General features: G+C 36.7%; 1 protein-coding gene across 4 annotated transcripts in view; it reads left to right on the top strand.

The window, feature by feature from the left end:
- PIEZO2 (piezo type mechanosensitive ion channel component 2) overlaps positions 1 to 23,443 on the top strand; it is a 216,519-nt gene that overhangs the window by 102,099 nt on the left and 90,977 nt on the right. For all 4 annotated transcript variants that reach the window (XM_072411452.1, XM_072411453.1, XM_072411451.1 and 1 more), the window contains exons 3-4: positions 2,239 to 2,364; positions 20,499 to 20,541. In XM_072411452.1, coding sequence (XP_072267553.1) covers positions 2,239 to 2,364; positions 20,499 to 20,541 — 169 coding nt within the window. The remainder of the gene's footprint in view (positions 1 to 2,238; positions 2,365 to 20,498; positions 20,542 to 23,443) is intronic.

Raw genomic sequence — 23,443 nt, 5'->3', positions numbered from 1 at the left:
CTATAGTCAATGAACAACAGTTTACTACAAGCGGTACCAGACAGTGAGTATGTTTTGGCTGTGCAATCTGTTATATCAGAATCTTAGCTTTTCACCAGTCTGTGGTTTGGAGTGTGATTTATGAAACTGTGAGTAAAGGAAGAGGAGAGTTTATTTATTCTAGTGAGGCCTTTTTTAAAGTATGCATGGCAGAGCGGGCGGCCTTCTGCCTACAGCCTGCCACCTAATACTCCAGATCTCTGTGACATGTCATGTGGATTTTTCAGGTACCTAAAGGCATTACCATACTTATCAGATGAATTTACAAACAGTATTCTATTGATCTTTTGTGTACTTTGACTGTAAAAATTCAATTTGCACAGGTTGTGCCCAGCAGGTTTGCTGGATCACTCAGCTTCACTGATGAAAGTGTATCCTCCTCAGCCTTGGAAGGCTTCAGTAAATTAGGCCATCTGTATTCTATAAAAGTTGACATCTTTGTTGTTGTTTTTTGTTTTGTTTTTTTAGGTTTTTTTTAAGATCTTTTTTGTCTGAATGAATTTCTGTGTTTGTCTGAAGCATGTTTAAAGTTGCTTACTGTTGACTGTAAGTCAATTTCAAACATCACCTACTCAGAAAATGAATGCTTTCTAGGGTTAGTTTTAAATGTTTACCTGCTAGTTGGAGAAAATGCCCCCATCTTACTGATCTTAGCTTTATACTGAAACTCCCATTCTCCTGAATATTATTTTATTTCATTTTACATTTCATTTGGTGATTTCTCTATATTTCTCTGTCCTGCTTACCTCTTTAGTGATCCATATAAATTTTCTTTTTCTTTAATTCTGAGTTGCCCGTCATATATTCATTTTCCAGAATGGCAGACTTTAATAGTGCCCACTGATCGTAGATTCCTCTGGTTTTACTCAAACCTTATCATTTTTTTTCTACGATATTATTATTATTATTATTATTAATAATAAACAGGATTTATATAGCGCCAACATATTACGCAGCGCTGTACATTAAATAGGGATTGCAAATGACAGACTAATACAGACAGTGATACAGGAGGAGAGGACCCTGCCCCGAAGAGCTTACAATCTAGTAGGTGGAGATATGGGAGATATGTAGTGGTGGGAAGTAGTGGTGGTTTCAATTGACAGAAGAAGCCGGGTAGGCAAGTTTGAAAAAATGGGTTTTGAGCGCTCTTTTAAATGAGCAGAAAGTAGGAGCAAGCCGAATAGGACGAGGAAGACCATTCCAGAGAGTTGAAGCTGCTCTAGAGAAGTCTTGTATCCGTGCGTGTGATGAGGTTATGAGTGAGGAAGTCATTAGTAGGTCATTGGAGGAGCGGAGAGAGCGGCAGGGGGAGTATTTTTTTACCATGTCAGAAATGTAAGTGGGACAATAACTGTGGAGGGATTTGAAGGCAAAGCACAGGAGCTTGAATTTGATTCTAAGGTGAAATGGAAGCCAATGGAGAGAACTACAAAGAGATACAGCGGCGGAGGAGCGGAGGGAAGGATGGATGAGTCTGGCTGCAGCATTCATGATAGATTGTAGAGGAGAGAGTCGGGTTAGTGACTCTCTCCGATACTAGCCAAATGTTTCCTTTAAAATCTAAATCATTTTGTATTTTATGATTGTGATTTTTGTTATGATTTTTCAGTTTTTCAGACATTGGGGATCAGAATAACCCAAATTGTATCTCACATCAGACATTTGGTCACCATTTGCAAGTACCAAGTCTACAATATCATGTCCTTTGTATTCCTTAACTGACTCCTGAGTGCTTAAATGTGTGACAAGCAGATAACTGTTTACCATACTGAATATTTTTATAGCTATATGTTTTTAGTTTGGGCCATCAATTAATGTTTTAGCATGAATCATCCTATTTTCTGTGAAATATGCAATACTGAATAAAATAAAGGTAGAGGTAAACACATCTGTAGCCTCTGATCTGGTTGTTGCTTCAAAATGTAGCTATATGAGTAAAATGAAAATGTATGTGACTATTTAGAGTGTAACAAGTCATAGTAAATGTATTTGTTTGGGATGAATTGATACCATGATTACCAGCAAAAAGAATCACACAGTTACTTTTCATTAAGTCCTATGAGCTCTGGTCTCCACTTGAGATTTTAGGACAACACAGATTAGTCTCTGCATTCTAGAAGTGGAAACAATGAAAGATTGCAATTGTCACTATGATTTCCCCATTCCTAAAATACAACTCTCTGCTTTGTTTTGCAGGACATACAGGACGGTTATTAAAATCCTTATGTTTCACCAGTCTTTCATTCCTGTTGCTGAACATCATCTTCCAAATAACAGTAAACAGCCTCGAGGCCAGAAAAAACATCAATCCTCAGTATAACTGTGAGTATATTGTCACTTTTTCCATTATCTTCTATTGTGGTGTGGTCTACATATCTTTTACATAATATGTTGCTAATGTAGGAAACGCAGAGAAAACAAATTGGATACGGTAAATTCAGATTTGGTAAATTCTTAGGTACAGTTAATAAATTCATACACATCCATTAACTTACTTGGCATAAGGTTGTGCACTGGTAAATTTCTTCTGATTATATAATTTGCTCTACAATGTAGTTATTACTGAATTAGACCTGTCTAATGTTTTGTTTATTAAAAGTCAGCTGCCCCTGGAGCTGTCTTCCGGTCCTGCATTGTTCTGGTTTCTTGGTTTGTCCTGACAAATCTTATTGCGCATGTGGGAAATTGGGATCTTTCTTTGCTTATTTCAAAGGACATCTCCTGGAATAACCTTCTGCCTTATGTAGGGAACTCATATGCTTCATTATCTGCTTAGCCTATTTCAGTGTCAGGTTTAAAATAGTATTGTTGTAAGGATCTGAAAATCATTTGTGTTGCAATTCTGCTCTTCAATCCTTTTTCTCAATTATTCTTTACTTATGTCAGTGCTAAAAAATGTCTCTTGATCATTTTTGGAGTAGGCTGATGAATAGTCTATCACCTTTTTAAATAGTTTGGTAGAGTAGAGCTCAAATATAGTTCATAACAAAAAAATTGGAACTTGTAGTACAGCCTTTCTCAACTTTTCAACACAAACATATAGAAACCTTTGAAGTAATTTTTCATTTTCAGTGAACACTTGCTAATGCTTGTGGTACCTACAGCTCACAATATATTAGAACTATTGTCATGAGTATGACTTACATTTAGGGTTATTAGGAAGAAGCCCCCTGCCCTAACAGATAGTGAAAAGTTTATTGTTGTTAGTTGTTATTTATTTATGGGACTAGACTTGCTTAACCCCCCTGACGGTGATCCTGAGTGTGGCTCGGGGTGAATTTTATGTACCAAAAGCGGTAACCCTGAGCCACACACAGGGTTTCATAAAAAAAAAATCCTACCTGCTCCCCTCGATCCAGCGGCGTCCTCTTGCGAACCCCAGCTGGATTCTGCATCACATTCTCGGCTTGATCGATGTGATGCGTGAAGCGTCGGTATGCTGGGAAGGCATGGCTTGGCGGGAAATTTAAATTTATTAACATTGATCACAGTGATAAAGATAAAAAAAAATCCAAATAATAAACAATAAATCCAAAAGTTTATCTAATAAAAAAATATTTTTAATAAGATTTTTTAAATGATTATTTTTTATATTTATTATTTATCAGACCACCAGGGATGTTAGGGTTCCATTAGCACACGTTAAACCATGGGGTTTAGTAGAACCGTGGTTGAGAAATGCTATAGTAGAGTTTTTCTCACATGCACCTGTGGCAACATGTTTTTTTAAAATATTGCCCTAGGTGTAAATGGGAAGAGGTTAAGCTGACCCTACCTCGACATGGTGCCAAAAGACATAAGGTGGTCTTGCTGCTGCTGCTGCTGCATGCTCCTAAGATCAACTTAACATTATACATATATATATATATATATATATATATATATATATATAATCAATTTATAGAAACTTTACTTGGAAAAAGCTGTTTCATAAAACACTGCAATTTCCTTTGAATACAACCTTAACATATCATTCAAACCCATTAAATTCCCTGGCATTTTATACTAGAAATCTTCTAGAAGTTATAGGATTGAAATGTAAATGAAAAGTCTAGACACCATAAATGTGCAATCATATGTACTAGTTTACAAAAAGGAAATGAAAAGCACTCAACTCAACAAGGCAGGAGATTTTCAACAACTAGCATTTTAAAATGATAAATGACAATGTTTGTTTTCTAATAGCTGTTTTTACTCAACATGCTTGCCACAGCCAAAAAAAAAGGTCTATTACAGACAGCTGTAAAATTATAAAATAAAATATGACATCATAGAACCAGTCACTAATTGAAATCAATAAATGAAACATCTCTGCTATTTAATGGGTATAATAGTACAGCATTACTTCTCTGGGGTAACTTCATTTTAGAGTTGTAATATATATTTGTATTTTTATGTTGTAACAGGTGTGCCATACTGACCATAAGGCTATACATAAGACTATCATATAGTCAAACACTTACATTACATATAGTCAAACACTTACACTGCGTAATTTGTTGGTGCTATATAAATACTGTATTATAATAATAATAATTATTATAACTTAAGACTTAGATTGTTATAAATGCCCATTGGTTGGTTAAAAAGCTAATGTTTCTAGTTTATTAATGTAATATTCTACATGTTTATTATGTAAATTCCATAAAGAGATTTTTTTTGTATTTGCCATAGTGGAACTGCCAGATCCCAAACCTTTCACAATTTATAGATAGTTGGACAAAGGTAAATGCATTTTCACTGACAATGACTTTGGACATTTTGAGAGTATGTAAAATAGGGAACAAAATATGCCCCAAATCTGTTCATTCAATGCGCTTCATAATTAACCTCCCATATCTCTAAAATTGATCCAATTTTTTGTTCTGTTTATTAAGTAAAACACATGAAACTAAGACTATGTGTTCTTGCTTGATGTAATGAAAACCAGACTAGTACCTAATGTTCTGTATGTGTGCAATGATTGTCTGCAGCTCTTCCCCTTGTAGCAGAACTTCAAAAAGACAAAACAGTTGGATTTCCTTGGTTTTACAAATAGCTGATTAATGTCTCAGAACACTTCTGTTTTAAGTCCTAATCTTCCCATTTTATCTGAGTATCCTGTCTGCATCCATTTATGACTAGTTTAACAAACTGTGGTGCCTAAGGAAAAATGAAGTGCAGCCTAAATTAGTGGTTCAGGTCACAAATTATGCTACTTATTACGGCTCTGAGAATTTTAGGAACTTTGTGGGAATATAACGTGTGAAGAATAAACACAATTAGTTTAAAGACATATAAAACCTAAAGGCAAGCTCTACTATCCCCACATATAGTTTTGACCAGATATTGTTGGGTTGAGTCAGCTACCAACTTTCTAATCACTCCTTTAATGGTCAAATACTCTAGCTTGTGTGACCTTATCCCATCTTTTATGAACATAATTAAAGTGTAATTTGCACATTTTTGAATTTGAGGAGCATGACACCGCAATTATGCTTTTTAAAGGTTTTTGCAAGTAGGTAGAACCAGTCAAGGATGGCTTGAAAGAATGTGAAGGTGAATTAGCTTGTTTAACCTCCCTGGCGGTAATCCCGAGTGAATTTTTCATACCAAAAGTGATAACCCTGAGCCACACTCGGGTTGGAATTGCCAGGGAGTTTAAAAGTCCTGCCTGGTTGCCACGTTCCAGCGGCATCCTCCAGCGGTGCCCATGGTGCCTTTCGACGATGTCTGGCATCTTCTTCACCTGGCGATGCCGGCCGGGCATCTGTGTAACTTGGGGATGCCTGGCGGGCATCTGCATCCCTGGCGTGTGAACATTGGGGACGCGAGGCCAGGAGATAGTTACTGGCAGCATGGCATAAACAGTGTAGTGGTCAGGAGTATGTACCTTACTGTCCTTGAAATTGCTGCTCAATGAAAGTAGTTGTTTCAAGGTGAAGAAGTCGCATGTGTTTTAATGAATAATTGTACTTTACTTTACCCTACTTCCTCTCCTGCGATCCTCCCAGTGTGACCATTTCTAAAATTAGAAACTCTGACCCATGTATTCCTATAAAGCATTTACTGTTTGCAAAGTATTGTAATTCTTTATGTTTCCAGCAGCCATGCAAAGAGTAAAAAAGAGTGTTGGGTGACAAAAAATGAAAACGACCTCCCTGTCTGGGTTATAGCCATTGGTTATTTTCCCCAAACCAGTCCTACTTCTAATGTGAAACTCTTTACACTTAGTAAAATGTGTATGTCACTGTGCTCCTGAACCCTTTCGTTCTTATTGCTCACATAGTAATTATCAAGGCTGGGATTGATATTCATTCAGGAGTTATATGATTGGCAACTTCTTCTGTCCAAGTAGGCTTCACATTCATAAAGCAGCTTTAGCTTAGGCAAGTATGATTCACCCTTGGGCTTGGCCGCTACTTACGCTGTCATTTTAATTCTGCTTGAGATGCTGGCCTTAGTTGTGGATTATGAACTCTCAATAAACCTTCTGTGTAAAGATTGAGTATGAGGTTTATTTGTGGGAAACAGTTGAAGAAGCTAACATTTTAGCTACTATAAATGATATATTTGTTTTGTATATAGGCTCCTAAATGTTAAAGAATCTTGATGGATATTGTAGCGGTAAAAAATGTCATAAATAAATAGACACAGTGTCTTCAGAGAATTTGGGAACATATTCTTTATTTTGATATTTTGCCTTGTTTCCCACAAGCAATAGTGAACAAATGGAACTAATTAGTGCAAAACACTGGATGACCTAAGAAACTGTAATTTTCCAATTTTTTTGTGCATACAATAAGTGCACACATATGTCTTCAAATTGATGTGAATACAGAGATAATGTAATAATTCCCAACTGTTTTATGACAAGTCTTAGCAGCGAGTGGGAAAGGCTATAGACAGAATCTACAGACACTCTTTCCAGTGCTCTTACACAATTTCCTTGTAGCACTGAATATTGACTTTCCATGTGAGTAATTGAAATGGAATTGTTATCTTTGTAGCATCAGTAACACCTTAATTATTCAAAAACAAGCTAGTTAAGTAGAATCTGTACTTTCATTTACAAGCATTTCTGAAAATCTTCATTCTTACAATCTAATTAAATTTTCATTTTAGTGTCCATTATGTAGACCCACAAATTACCTTTACAGTGTATAAGTGTTAATTCTGACAGTTTTATCTTCTCAAATAAAAACTATTGATGGCCATTATTGCAGGATCCAAAATCAGTAAAAGGTTTGTTAGATAAAACAGTGAATAAATGTCTGCGTCTTTCCATTTGTTGAAACAGATAGCTCAGTTCCATTTACTTTTAAAAAATGTAAGAGAGGTATAAGAGAATCATTAACAATCAACAACCACAGTTACCCTTGCAGATTTAAAATACAACTAAATTTTCAATTTCAGTTCAACAGTATCTCTCATAAGTATTGGGCAGTAAATGCCGATACGCAGGAGTTCCTATTTCACTGGTACCTCTTTTTTTGTGTTTAAAATATGTTGGTGAAATTTGGAAATGTCCGTGGAAGACTCCAGGAAATAAATCATTTACATTTTACATCCCATTTCTTGGTTAAATTTTCCATTTGAAGATTTCCAAAAAAATAAATTTTGCTTTTGTATGATTGTCATGCAGCCTTTTTCTAAATTTGCTTCACCTGTCATCCACCTTGTAATATTGTATTGCATCTATTGTAATTTTTTTATTTGTGGAACTAGACAAATGTGTTCCTTAATCTTAGCATGGGAAATATAAGCATATGACTCCTGTTTTGATTTTCACATTGCCTTAAAACATATAAAGTTTGAGATGCAAAGGAAGGGGGTAAGAGTGGACTTTGAAAGCTGCAGTCCAAATGCAACAGGGACTCTTCCATCTTAGCAACATAAAATAAAGGACAGTTTATCTATGTTAAGCTGAATGAGTGACTTTTTTTGGAAATTTTATTTGGAAATTTGGAAAAAAGAGGCAGTAATAGTATAATTTCATTTACTGTGTTTTGTAATCAAACATCTTTGTAATCAAACATCTTTTCAAAACTTTTGTTTTGAAAAAATTACTTTTGTCATGGCCGCTGTTAAATAAAAATTATATCATGATGCATGCTATATGAATAGATCAGCCGAAACATTTAGCCAAATCACAAACAAGACCCTTTAAACAAGTTTGACTTGAAACGTTGGATTAAAACTGCTCTCATTGCAGATAGTATACCAGAATATATGCTCAATGTAATCTGATAAAGTAAAAATGTTTTGCCTCCTTGCAAACCAGAGACAGAATGCTTTCTGATTATTTTCCTAAAGCCCCCTCCCAGCAGGAATTACTTCTTGATTCATACTCACTATTGCAGGAGGCCTCTCTAAATGAGCGTTAATATTGGATAGTGCAGAGTATATATTATACTATATATCCAGGTAAGTCAAAGCACTATTACATGGGGGAGGCCGTATGCCAACCCAAACCCCCAAAATCTTTGTCAAGAAATGGAATTTAGTGCAGATGAGTGACTATACCTTCCTGGGGAATAGCCTGTTACAAATGTCAACAAGTAGAAGCAGGGGGCCAGTCTCTGGCTAACAGGTGGCTAAATGTAATGTTGGATTCCAGTCTGGGGGAGTCTTGCCAATATGGTACACGTTCTGTCTGAATTATTCATAAAGTTATGGCATGTGTTCTGTACAATTACATTGGCTGTGGAGTGTTTGTATATTTCCCTTCAGTCAATGTTTTCTAGTATTCTCTCTTTTTAGGGCTATGCTTCTTGTAAACTCACACAATCAAAATAGATTGATCATCATAGCAGTTAAGTCACAGTAATGTATGAGGTCCCAAAATAACGGGCTTGAAAAATGCTTCTGCATAACAATTTGCATTACTAAGATCTGTGCCATTGGTTTCTTTACCAATAAGGGCAAGGAGAAAATTGAGTTTGTTTTAAAAAAGAGTTGTGGAGCCGTCATTTACAGTACAGTGAAAGTAATGTAATACATGTCACATTCTTACTTTAAACATGTATACTAACAGGTTTATACTTTTTGAATTGCACTGGTTTAAAGTTTTGAATTCATGCTTTGTATCAGACTGTAGGCTTGGTGCTGTTCTGTAAGGCAGTAGAGTGTTGAAGTAAAACATGTCAGCTTTCCAAACTACCAATAAAAATGTCACACTCAATCAGTAATATAAAACAGACATTTACATAGAGGTATGTTAGAACCTCCCATTAAACCATTTTTCTGTGTTTTTATGTTTGCATTGATTTATTTGACACATCCCATACCTGTTAATGAATAATTGTTGTAAATATAAACTCAATTGGAAGAAAAAGACAGATTTTGTTGCATAAAAGTTTACAAACATTGTTTACTTATAAATAGTTGAATACAAATTGACATGGTATTCATTAATAACAAATTCATAATACAATATAAGATGCCATTAAATAATGGCTGGCTACTAAGTGGCACTAGACATCAATTTCTATCAACAAAAAACATCCAGATAACTTTAAAGTTAATTCTGAAGCCTTCATGTTCATACATAAAGTGGGTATCCAATGCAGAAAAGCAAAGTCATCCTACCGGTACTATAGGTTATGTTAAAGGGTTGCAGCCCTCGTAGAATATAACTCAACGCATTTCACCTATCAGTGAGGCTTCCTAAGGGGTACTAAATGGCTTGCTTAGGGCTAGTACAACACTATATGAGAACAGAGGCATAAGTAAACCCATATATTGATAAAGTTTTGGAAGATAATGTGTCAAGAATGCTTGGAAGGTAATATATGTGTGTAAGGGGTGAGTACAAGGAACAATGGAATGAAGCCCATATCAAATCAATAGAGTGAGTTAACACATCAAAAATTATATGGTTAGAGCATTATATGTGAATAGGTAGAGTAAATTGGCTTACCTTCTGCAGGACGGGACCCTCGGACAAGTGAAGAGCTGAATAGGTCAGTGTATGGCCCTTGGGCTCCTAAGTATTGAAATGCATCTATAAATATTATAATGCCAAATTAAGTAAGGAGTAAAGGATAGTTAATTCCAAAAATATCCCTAATTTATATCATGCTTGAATATTAGTAGGGATAGTGAAAATAAATACCTAGCAAAACCCAGGGGACCTTGTACTGGATATTAGGTGTGTTTGTAAGAAACTGTGGGTGTACCTCACCCCCCAGAAGGAGGTTAAGATAGTAGGGTTACCTTAAATACAAAAATTGTAGGAGGTAAATTAAAGAACACTTTCAGTGTCAGGAATATTATATATGACAGGTTAAGTTGAAAGAAATAGTTTTACAAAAGTAAAAATATTACTGTTTGGATTCACAGACCAATAAATAGGTTAGTACATTATTTTAATGGAATGTAATTTTATCTTTTCATTTAAATTACAAGTTTTTAATCTTACAGTATCTTACATTAACAACTTACATAGGTAATCTAAGCCTAAACAAAAGCATGCAGAGAATGAGCCCTATATCTATGGAAGTTAGAATTTTTTACACAACAGGCAATGTGAAGAATAAACACTTTTCCAACACGTATTCACAATGGCTTTACCTAAGCACTGTTTCTACGCAAAAATCGTTCTAGTCAGGTCAAGTTCTTAGGTATTCCTGTATAAAGTGTGTGTGTATGCCAATCTATTCACTATTGAGGTACAGATTATTATTTGCAGCTCTTTTAGGAACATGTGTTAAAAGATCTGCAGGTTGATATGTCCCACTAAGAATTATTTAGCAATAGGGACAGTTGCATGTTGTACACATTAGCACTCATTGCAGTGATGATAGTAAGGAGGCCCTAAAACTTTTGTTGCTTATCAGTTGTGCAATATTTCTCCTGAGGAAAGTATATTAGCCAAGCAGGAACACTTATAAAGGACTCTAACTTGATGGAAAAGCTTGTTGCAAGTAGCCCCTTTTCTGTGGAATTTTAACTTTGAGTTTGTATTGCATTATGTGTATAAATAAAATAAGATTGTGCATGTTTTGTTCTGTTTTTAAATGAGTGTACCAAAGTCCCATCATCCGAATATTTCTATGTTGTACCTGTGTGGTATGTGTTAACTTCTACAGGGTCAATTTTATATTTTGAAGCTGCCTAGAGTAGTAAGGATTTTAACAGTATGGAAAAAGCTTAAATTATATGGTATTATATTATAATTTATTATATAGGTATAAAGGGAAGAGGGGGAAAGAAAGAGGTTTCAGGCTCAGGAGGTTTTTGTGCTTTTTGGCTGCATGAATTACTACATACCCTTTCCTGGTTGTATGGACAAACTATAAGTCTTAGCGCAATAGCAGCCCTCTTGGCTGTATAAGATAGGATATCTTTATTCCTCTCCTCCCTCCCCATTTTCTTTAGGATAAATAGATCTATACCTACTTGACTAGGTTCTCAAAAAAAAACAAATTAGGGTATATGAAACAAAAAACATATATATGAATATTAAAACTGGACCTAATCTACTAGGACAACATTTAAACAATCTTTTTACTTTGGGCTTGGACATATCAAACTGCATGCAGCCTGAATACTGCTTCTTTTACCCCCCTACCACACTCCACCAAACAAATCATACAATCTCTGCAAATTTATACCCCTGAGGAAGCCTATAACAGGCGAAACGCATTGGGAATCATGCAACCGTAACAAGTCCCCTTCTTACCTTTTTTTCAATCTTTATATGTACTTTGTATGACATTGGAAGGAGTCTTATGTCTAGAATAAAGTATCCAAACCCTGTGACAATAACAGGCATTTGGATATTGAAATTAAAATAAATATGTATCTTTGATGTATGTACTAATTGTAACTTGAAAAATACACACTTGATTTATTTTTGCACAAAAACCTCCTGAGCCTGAAACCTCCTTCTTTCCCCCTCTTCCCTTTATACCTATACTATGAGCTCTAAATAATGAACAAAGAGGTTGGCTCAACACAACCTTGATGAAACAAAGACAAGAACCAACACCAAAAACGTATATTATATTATATTATATGTTGGTGTCTTTTTCCTTTGGCACTTTTTTAAAACCACGATACTCCATATGTGTGTGAAAGTGTAAATGCACACTTTTAATGTCTTTTAATACAGGGAATGCTGCGTATTCTTTAGAACTCACAACACTATTTTGGATGTGTAACAGATAAACACGTGATGCATTGTTCGCATAAAGGGGAAGAAATCACAAGTAAAAAAATAACATCTAATTTCCTGTTCTAGTATTGATTTAGACATCTGGCAGGAACTGAGAGAATTTTCACTTCTTATTTTAGGTCCTCGTGCCAGTTTTGTTAAGTGTGTAAAAGCAATCTTCCTGGAAAACAGTTTGGACAGCTAAGGTGACAGAGTCATCTGTCTTCTCTGCTGACAATTTAAGTTGCTGGTGATTCATTTTATATAAATAATTACAAAATCTGACCTGCTTTCTACCTGTTTTGTTTTACTTTCTGATTACATTGATATTTTTAGACATCATTTCTGTCATGTAGTGGACTGTTTTAACACAGGCACTGATTTCGTGATGATCTGCGAACTGAAAAAACTTATGACTAATGCTACAATTACATTAATTTAGAACTCCTATCTTCAGTGATTTGTGGAGTCCAGGACTCAACGTATGTAATGGATTTATAAAGGTCTCTATAGACCTGAGATGACCATCAGGCAACAAAATCAATGAGTGTCCAGTGTAGAGACATGTATTGGTCAATTAACCTGCACAGGTACCCACTGGCTGGCTAAACAAAGGCATCTCCATGAACACTTAGTTCTGTACAAGGATTTAAACCTGTCCATCTAATTAGGTATTTCGCTTTATGATTATGGGGACCCTAAGGTTTCATTAAAAAGTTAAAAAATACAGAAAAAGCTAAATTTCCAGAACATGATACCAGATTGTGGTTAAAGACCGTTTTACCACTTAATTGCTTTTCAATAAAGCTTTAGGTAAACCCATATAATTAACTTTTCTTATTTGACTCTCTTTTGTTTATCATAATTTTTAGGTTTTGTTATATTGCTTAGAACCAAAATTTCATGTTGATGCCCAATGACCCAAAAATACTTTGCTGTTCAGTCTTTTGCTCCTTGCAGTATTATCTCAAGCATTACCATTACAAGGTCTGGTCAGTGTTCCAGCAGTAGAAGTCGTCAGGTCTCAGAGTAATGGACCTTAGACAAGCACAAGGAACAATAAATACTTTCTCCTTCAATCAATGTTTAATGATCTATGTAAAATGTAGATGCAGGTTTAGAGCTGAATAGTACACTTAATGGTGGTAATAATAAAATGTACCTTACCTTAACAAGTAATTGTAATTTGGCTGGGAAACCTTCAGTTACCAAAAAAAAAAAAACTGTATTGTTGGAGAGTTACTCTCACTGCTTGACTGATAAAACATTGAGGACATTTCCTTAATAGATTTTTTCCCTGATGAACCTTGACAGGTGTTGTAACCCTTCTCTATCCTAAAGAACTTCATAACTAAACAAAAACATTTTGATTGGTTATTAATTTTCATTACATACATGGATTATTTTGTCCTTGGTATTTAAGTAAATCTTTTCCAAATTACTAAGAAAGAGAATAGTTTTTAAACTTACAGTCTGGACAGTGATTGCTTAAAGATTTATCACCCAATCAAGTAAAAAAACAAAAGAAAAAAATGCTAATCTATAGTTACAATCAAGAGATCAAGCATCATTTCAAAGACAAGACCCTAAGGATACGTACACACGTCAGTTAATTCTCATCCACTAATCTCCTCAGGGCTAGTATCAAGACGAGAATCTGGCATGTGTAGAGCGCTCGTCTGATGTCGTGCATGAATCCGTCCTGGCAGATCCATGAACGACGAACGATCGTATTCAAGAGGCTCGTTCTCCCCTCTCCAAAGAATAGAACGGTGCTGTATGTCGCTGGAAAGAATAGTGAAAAATCCTTTCCAACCACAAATATTAAACGTGTGTACGTAGCCTAAATCTTAAAGTGGAAGTAAACCTTACAATTAAAAAATTGCAGAAGTGGCAAAAACAAACTTACCTACATACTAAGGAGGTTCTATCAGCCTGGTCATTCAAGTTAGCCAAAGATCCCAAACTCAAAAAAAGATCAAGTAAAGATGCTGGAGATGAAAGCAGGAGAGGTGAGTTTAGCTAATAAACTGCAAACAGACAGGTAAGCATATTTTATTGCAGAAGAGTCACAGCCTGTGCCTTTGGCAATAAGGAAGTTCGGTTTTTGAATTGTAAGGTTAATAGTTCCACTCATCCTTCTGATAAGATACAAATTGCCTTACAATAGTTTGTCTAACACTAGAGAAAAGTCACCAGCATGAGAATCATCTGGGATCATGGAGAACTAGCTGCTGCACATACAGATGGTCTGATTTATTAAAGCTCTCCAAGGCTGAAGAATGTACACTTTCATCAGTAAAGCGGAGTGATCCAGCAAACCTGGAATGGATTTCCTAAAAAGTCATTTTCTATTTGTTAGCAAATGTTTTCAGTCCTGGACCAGATCCATTCGAGGTTTGCTGGATCACCCAGCTTCACTGTTGAAAGTGTCTCCTTTCCAGTCTTTGAGAGCTTTAATAAATAAGGCCTAGTGTGTCTACTGGTTTAGTCCTCTTTTGCCTATTTAATTGCTTGCACAACACCATTTTTTATCTTGATCTGGGGTTTTAGTTATATTTAGCTATAGAGAGGAAACAGATGCTTTGCCAGTCTTTCCTTACTTCTAGCATTCCCTAGTTGTTGTACCATGCTTGTCAAATACAGGACATTTCAGTTCATCTAGAAAGACTGAATCCCTGGGCTATTTATTATTTCCCTTATAAAAACAATACCTTCTCTGTAGCTAATTTGATATTTCAATTTTTTCAATTTTTATTTCTTTGTAAAGCCCATTGAGAAAAGAATTAATTGGTGATATTTTAAGTGGCATGCTCTGTTCTCTGTCATGTTGTGACTTATATGCCCACCTTTGCTCCCACGGATCTAAACATTTATACTTATATTAAGATTCGCGTAAACTGTGTGTCTAGAGTATATATAAAGACAGACAGAGCAGAACAGTTTATGGACAAATTTGACTAAGTGATTACAGTAGGGTATCCGTTTTCCATAGTGATTCTATGTTGTTTCCCTGAAATAAATTTAGAGTCCTAAATACCAAGGTGTCACATTCCCCAAATGTATTAACATATAGAGGACACTGCATAGTGTGATGGAGCAAATTGTGATGTAATACTTCATCCTGGTGGTGAGATGGTACATTATTATTAATGTTTCCTAAAAATAAGAACTGCCTGTTGTTCTTCTTAGCCACCCTCAGCTAAAATTATGACAGTTTTGCTATATTTTGTATATTATTGATGGAAAAAAACATTAAAAAATATTTCAAAAAGCCTACCTTGGAAAAAGCAGGAAAAGTATTGGAAATACATTAAAAGTATTTGTAGTGGATTTGTATTTGTGACCTTCACACAGTGTACATTTGAATCTGCAGCCCACTTCATTTCAAAATCATTAGTATGTTGATAAGGGTGAAAAGAAAGAACTAGAATAAAAACAATATACTCAGAATAAAAATAAAAAGCAAAATAAACATCAACTTTATTATATTTTGGATACAGAGCTATGTGTTTATTATATATGCCTGCCATTAAATTATAACTTATTTAAGTTTGAAAAAAAGGTACTGCTTAATTGGAATTGGTCCAAAATGTATGTGAAGGAGAGAGAACAGATGGAGAAACCTTTGTCACCCCTGGGCTTGATGTGGCTTCTTGCCAGTGACTACCTACCAATTACATATTTTTTATTATTCTTTCCAGTAAATGTTATGTAACCTGGCCAAAAAATTGTACACCCTAATAATACCTAACCTTTACTGTATTGTAATCATTTTAGCCAGTTCTCTCTGTGAACTACAGAATCCTTTCATCTATTTTATAAAGATGATGACAAAGATGTTCTGTAGTCCTAGGGTGAAAGTTTGCATCCTTATAGATACAGTAAAGTATATACCGTATTTTTCGCCGTATAAGACGTTCCGGAATATAAGACGCACCCAATTTTAAAGGAGGAAAATCTAGAAAAAAAGATTCTGAAAGATTATTCCCCTTCTGATCACTCATGTGCCATTCATACCGGTATTCCCCTTCTGATCACTCATGTGCCATTCAAATTCCCTTTCTGATCACTCTCTACCTTTCAAATTCCCTTTCTGATCACTCTGTGTCATTCAAACTCCCCTTCTGATCACTCTGTCATTCAAACTCCCCTTCTGATCACTCTGTGCTTTTTTTCTATTGTACGGCAGTTAGGACAGGGAACAGCAGGTGGCGCTGTGCCGGCTTCTTTCGCTTTGCTTTACAGACAGGAGAAAACACGATGCTGGCAGAGGAGAGAAGAGAGACACGCTGCAGCCAGAGACACACGCAGGATCCGGGTATCGGGTGAGTATAATATTTTAATTATTTTTTTTAACACATTTGTCGTATAGGACGCACTAACTTTTCCCCCCCAGTTTTGGGGAAGAAAATGTGCGTCTTATATGGCAAAAAATACGGTAAGTGTTTTCACCCTGGAACAGGAAGTATACTGTCTGCAAGATCACCAGGTAAACAAAAGGAGAACAAAAAGTCTGAAAATATTAAGACTGGTAAAATGAAATATATAAAACATTGTTCTTGGGTATAAAACCCATTTTTCTATTTTTCATGTAAGCTACTGCACATGGACTTTACCGGGCTACAGGCTGGTCTTGTTGAATTAAAACTATCTATGAAAAGCATCTTGCTGGCCTATAAATATTCTGAAAAGCAAATGTGATTTTGTCTCTGCAGTAGAAGCAAAGGTCCAAAAGGGCATTAACTGTCTTCTATGTGAAGTAAACATTTAAGCATGGTAATCTAATGGGAATGATTTAAGGAATAAAAATGGATTATGTTTCCCTGATTAAACGCTGTAAACAACACTTTAGGAAATTTGTATTACACAAGCACAGTGGGAGAAGATGGTAATGGATAAATGAATAAAATACATTGAAGATTTCTGCCTCTGCATGTTAAGAATCACTTTCTGCAAAACTTTACTCATATTAAAAAGATCAAAGAGTTTTACATGAATATTCATATTATGAAAGTGTGCATTTATTTCTTGTACTGTATATCTACATTCACCTTCATGGGGCAGCATGGTGTCTCAGGGGTTAGCACTCTGGCCTTTGCAGCGCTAGGTCCCAGGTTCGAAGCCCAGACAGGACACAATTTGCATGGAGTTTGCCGTTTCAAACTGTGTTTGTCTGGGTTTCCTACCACAATAACAAAAACATCCAGTTAGGTTATTTGGCTTCCCCCCAAAAATTGACCTTAGACTGTATTAAAGACATGTAACTATGATTAAGACATTAGATTGTGACCCCCTTTGAGGGACAGCTAGTGATATGACTATGGACTTGTACAGCATAATATGTTGGCACAATATACATACTGTATAATAATAATAAAAGTACTGGGATTGGCCTACTAACCTGATTAATTAAAGCTTCCAGCTTCACTGATGAAAGTGTATATTCCCCAGTCTTGGAGAACTTTAATAATGTGTTCATTATTGGTACTAAATTGTAGATCATTTTAATTCCTCAAAATGCCTGTATTGAAAATAAAGTTCCAATGAAAATAATCAACTTTGCAGATTTACCCTCATACCTTTATGCTTTATCTTTCCCTGTGTTTTTTGGTAAATAGAGAACCAAATTCTACATATTGCATTCAGCTTGTCTGCAGACTGCACTCCAATCACAGACAATGGCTGAGGAAAAGCTAGTTCTTTGAAAATTTGTTTAAATTCTTCAATGTCAGGTGCCAGTTTGATCAGCAGAGCTCAGAAACTAAAACTTGTTTCCTGTTCTGATTTTTGCTCTGGATACAACTATTCTCTCTCTGATGTCTAAACTTTTATAGGAGAGTCATTATTTTAAAACAGAATAGGGGCAGAAATATCAGCAGGAAAATCTTGCCAATGGAGTCTTCATCATTTAACATTTTTGGTAGTGAGTTTTGTAGTGAACCTTTAGTGAAGTCGCAGAATGCAATTTTTTGCTCAGAAAACCACTCCAACTCCAAGGGGCTGTAAGAATTTATTTGCAGACATACGTGATTATGTAAAGAGACCCTTAAACACTTTATACTAACCTCTCCATCACTACCCATTTACTCCTTACTTTTTGTTTTTGTTATTTTATGTGTACTGTATATATTTATATACAAAACTCAATAAAAATGTGCCCCCATGCCATGCTATTTTGCAGTGGCATCAACTTAAGTAGTAGCACCAGGGGAGCTATGGAAATGTAAATATGAAGTGTTTAGAAGTGAGCTTTATATAGACAGGGCACCCTGAAAAAGGGAAAAGGGTATATCTTAAAAGACAATGGTTGAATGTGTTAAAGATGGCATTACAACGCTGCAGTAAACAGTATTACAGAGAAAACTGTAATTATGACCAAGTATACATTCTACCCTGGTTTTATGAATGCTTTGCTGTTTCCACCAGTGAAAGAGAACATTAGTCAGATTTGGAGAATTACTGCACAATTTTGTGCTGACTAAAGCTACAAATATTTTGTTTGTCACATAACATTAATCCTGTCTTGTTTACATTAGTGTTTATGGTCTGGGGTTATTAAGGTACCCAGTCTTGGACTTTTATGCTTGCATGTTTCTGGTAACCACAGTGGCTCATATAAACAGGAAGCAACAATTACAGAAAGGTTATTCTGCAACACGTTCGCTTGTAGGCTGCACCATATTTAGGTACACCTTGTTACAGTAAAACATCTTCCTTCATCTGAAAATACTTTGGCCACACAAATACCCACAGACGTCCAAAGCATTTCTACACCCACATTAATATTATTATTCCTGCTGATTTTTTCTGCTATCGCTGAGGACTTCAAGAGCAATTTCATCCAAATATATTTTTCTGCAGGATGATATATGCTGTATCATTTAAGTCTAGTGGTTGCCCTAGTACCCACGAGTGCTGTACATACGGCACCGTTTTGCTCTATGGAGAGGGGAGGGGGAGAGCGATGGAGCGACACCCTGCTGCGCGCTCTCCCCCTTCCCTTGCATCAGGATCGCTCGTCATTCTTTGTCCGTGGATCCGCCAGGATGGATCCACGGACGATGAACGACGCGGGCTGTACACACGCCAGATTCTCACCCGATATCCACCCTGAGCCGGGCGAGAAAAATTTGACGTGTGTATGTAGCTTTATAATGTAGCCAGCACTGTAAAAATCTGTGTGCAACAGAAACTATCATAGACTAAGGACTGGACACTTCTTTCAATATTTGTTGTTAATATTAATTAATATTAATTGTTTCATTTAAATTTGTCAGTGCCAGGCGCCATAGCTAAATATTTCAGCCTTGCAGTTTATTCAGTGGAGCTTACAAACTATTCTACATATATCAATTGTCTTCCTTGTTCTAAGTTTTGCTCTGGAGACATTTACAATGTAGCATGCACAGTAAAAACAGTAGTAGTAGTAAGTAATCATAGACTAAGCTGGCCTGAGCAATGGAGGAGAATACAAACAGCAATCAAATATCCCATGTGAGATTTAGGTATGGTGCATTCCCATTGCTTGAGATTTAATTTTTAGGCATTATCACAAAATCAGATACTTTGCATTAGTTTTTACTATGACTAAGCATTTACAAGGATTATTGTCAACAAGAAACTATAGCTTTGATAACAAGTGTATCGGAAAATTTATATTCAAGTTCAAGTCACTTTGGAATTCATGAAATCGACAGTGCTTAGAGAAAACAGTGTAGAACATAGTACATGTACAAAGTACAAAGCAAACAATATGGCTCCCCCCTCTTTCCCATTTAAGAAACCAGTGGGTGATTGACCTCATCAATTCCCAGCCAAAATGGAAATATTAGTTTTGATTATTGCGGCCTTTAGTTTCAACACAGCCTTATTATTTCCACTGTTTTCTTTTGATTGTGTCACTCATAGGTTTCTGCTGCACCTGTGATGCGGATAACCCTGGCACAAGGCAGCTGCACACATCCTTTTTTGTCTTGTTGTTAATGTGTAGACGTACATAGTATTGTATAATAAGAGGACAAATAGGGTGAGAGGCCACGCTGTCTTCCTCTTCATTTTAGTGGGAATAGATTTAGTCATGATATTTTTTTGGCAGGCAATTGGCAAATGTGTTTATTTCTGAACTGATGTTAAATGATATTAGGTTTTATTAGTTTTACATTTTGTGATATAAAGGACATATAAAGTATGTCCCTTATATCACAAGTATACATAAAGCATATATAAAGTATATATAAAGTATACATAAAGCATATAAAGTATGCTGTAATTGGGTTGCTTCTATAACACTGATTTTTTTTTTTTGCAATTACAGGTACAACGTGGGAGAAAACATTTCGACAGCTAGGCTTTCAAAGGTATGTAGCACATATAGTATATAATAATAATAATAATAATGATGAAAAAATATATAAAAAATTTGCAAAAAATTTAACAGAAAGTCACTAAAATCCAATCAGACAGACATAATATTGACAGTTTTAGTAGACGTAGCATGGTTACAGACGAGTAAGGTCACTGTAACGATATTAAAGCACTTGCAACAACAAAGTTCAGCACTGTCTACGATTCTTTTCTATTTGCACTAACAGTTAATTTTTCAGGACAAATGTGGACCCCTAATGCTTGTCCCGTAAAATTAGCTGTTAGAGCAAATAGAAAAGTATCACACACAGTACTCAGCTGTGTTGTAGACATATGAAGCCGAAGCCAATCACAACATAGGGTGTCCATTTTAGAACATAAAATGTAGTTCTCATAGCTTCTCTACAACTCATTCTCCAAATCTTCAATGTTGAACTTGATGGTCTTATGTCTTTTTTCAACCTATGTTTCTTCCTCCTGCAAAGTTTCTTTAGTGATTTTCAATCAAGATGGTTTAGTTGTTCTTTATCATTTCTAGGATCAAATAACAATCACCGTTTGAGGGAAAAGCCCGCAGAGATCAAAAAGATAAATTAGAATAGTAATTGTCCCATGCCTCCCATACCGTCTCAAATTTAACCAAGGTGTCCCTGATAAGTGCTGTAAGGTATTCCATTAGGCGGATCTCTTGGATCCGTTTGTATAAGTCTTCGAGGGAGGGGGGCAAAGTTGACTTCCATCTAGAGGCTATCAATGTCCGTGCTGCAACCAGGATATGGGACACCAGTTTACGAAAGCCCCTCGGTAGAGTTGAAAAAGGACGCCCCAAAAGATGATAGAGGGGGTCCAATGGTGTATGTTGTTGGGTCACCGCGGTAATCAGGTCGTTAACTCGCATCCAATACGGTTGAAGGAGGGGACAGAACCAAAATATATGTTCTATTGTACCACGCTGGGCACCACACCTCCAACACATAGGATCAACCGCCGGAAACAGACGGTGAAGCACCGCTGGAGTGTGGTACCACCGTATCACAATTTTATACAGGTTCTCTTTATACAGAGCGCAAATGGAACTATTATGCGCAGCCTCCCAAATTTCTAGCCAATCTTCAGGCGTTAGGGATTGGCCAAGAATTGCCTCCCATTTGAGCATGTAGTCAAATTTAGAAGAGCCTGCCAATGTAGAGGCATGCAGCAGGCGGTAAATAGAGGATATTGCGCCCTTGGTGCACGGGCCCTCCATACACAATCTCTCAAATGCTGTAAGAGCCTGGAAGGTAGCTGAGGGCTGCAAAGACATAGCATAGTGTCTTATTTGTAGATAGGCATAGAAAGAGGTGCGAGGCAAATCTACTTTGTCAGTCAATTCCGCAAAGGAGAGTAGCCTCCGCTCAACTGGGTGTAGGATATGTCTAATCTGATACAAACCCCTGTCCCTCCAGGGACCTGCCATTGCACTCGAGAGGCTGTCTGGGATTTGTGGATTAAGGATTATGGAGGATAACCGCGATGGGGAAGATGCTAAATCATATTTAGTCTTGCAGGTTCCCCAGAGGCGCCTCGTGAAGACCATAGGCCCTGTCAAGTCCGAGTTCCTCGGTAATGATGAGGAGCTCCACAACATAGCATTAGGATGGATGGGGGCTACCCATTCCGCCTCCAACTCTACACAAATACTAGGAGCAGTTGGGGAGGTCCACTGTAATATGTGCCGTAAATGGGCCGCCTGGTAATACTTATATACATCTGGCGCCCCCAATCCTCCAAGCTCCCTGGGAGAACATACAATACGTTGAGCTACCCTATGTCTTTTATAGGCCCAGATAAACCGGAGAAACTCCGTTTGGACCCTTTTCAGAGCCGGAGGTGGCACCTTAACTGGTAGCGTCTCAAAAAGGAAGAGCAATTTGGGGAGGAGCATCATTTTAACTGAAGCAATCCTTCCTAACAGCGACAAGGGGTGATTCCGCCATTTGCTCAGGTAATTAGTTACCTCCCGAAATAATGGAGGGAAATTGCTGGAGTATAATTGGGCATAAGTGGGGGTAATATAGGTCCCTAGATAGCGGAGGGAATGTACCTGCCAGATAAAGGCAAAGGAGGCACGCAAATACTGTAAATCCAATGTGGGGATATGAAGCGGCAAGGCCTCTGATTTAGTTGAGTTAATCTTAAACCCTGCCACCTCCCCATACATCCTCAGCTCACTCCACAAATTGGGAAGAGAAACCAGCGGTTGGGACAAAGTCAAAAGGATATCATCCGCATATAAAGAAAGCTTATATTCTCTCCCTTTCACCTGAATCCCGTGAATATTGGGATTGGAACGGACACAGGCCGCCAAGGGCTCCATACACAAGGCAAAAAGCAGGGGCGACAAAGGACAGCCCTGCCTCGTACCGTTTTTAATTGGGAACAGAGCAGAGGAAGCATGGGGAAGCTTAACTGAGGCTGAGGGAGCCGAGTACAAAGCCTTAAGCGCTCTCACAAATGGCCCCTTAAATCCCATTCTGTGCAAGGTAGCGAAAAGGAACGGCCAACTAAGGCGATCAAACGCTTTTTCGGCATCCAAACTAAGAATCAAGGAAGGGGATTCCCGTTTATTAATAATATCTATGATATTGATCACCCTCCTGGTATTGTCTCCAACCTGTCTGAATGGAATGAAACCTGTTTGATCTCCATGTATAAGAGCCGGGAGAAACTTAGATAATCTAGTAGCTAAAATTTTGGTAAAAATTTTTAAGTCCGAGTTTAAAAGGGCTATCGGCCTATAATTAGAGCACTCCAATTGATTTTTGTCCGGTTTAGGTATCACTGTGATGTGGGACTGCAACATTGAGGGAGGAATCGGTTTACCTTTCATAAAGTCATTAAAGACCTGAAGGAGAT

The sequence above is a fragment of the Pyxicephalus adspersus genome, chromosome 5, assembly GCF_032062135.1.
Source record: "Pyxicephalus adspersus chromosome 5, UCB_Pads_2.0, whole genome shotgun sequence".
NCBI classification, from domain to species: domain Eukaryota; kingdom Metazoa; phylum Chordata; class Amphibia; order Anura; family Pyxicephalidae; genus Pyxicephalus; species Pyxicephalus adspersus.
This window is presented reverse-complemented; position numbering and strand designations above follow the sequence as displayed.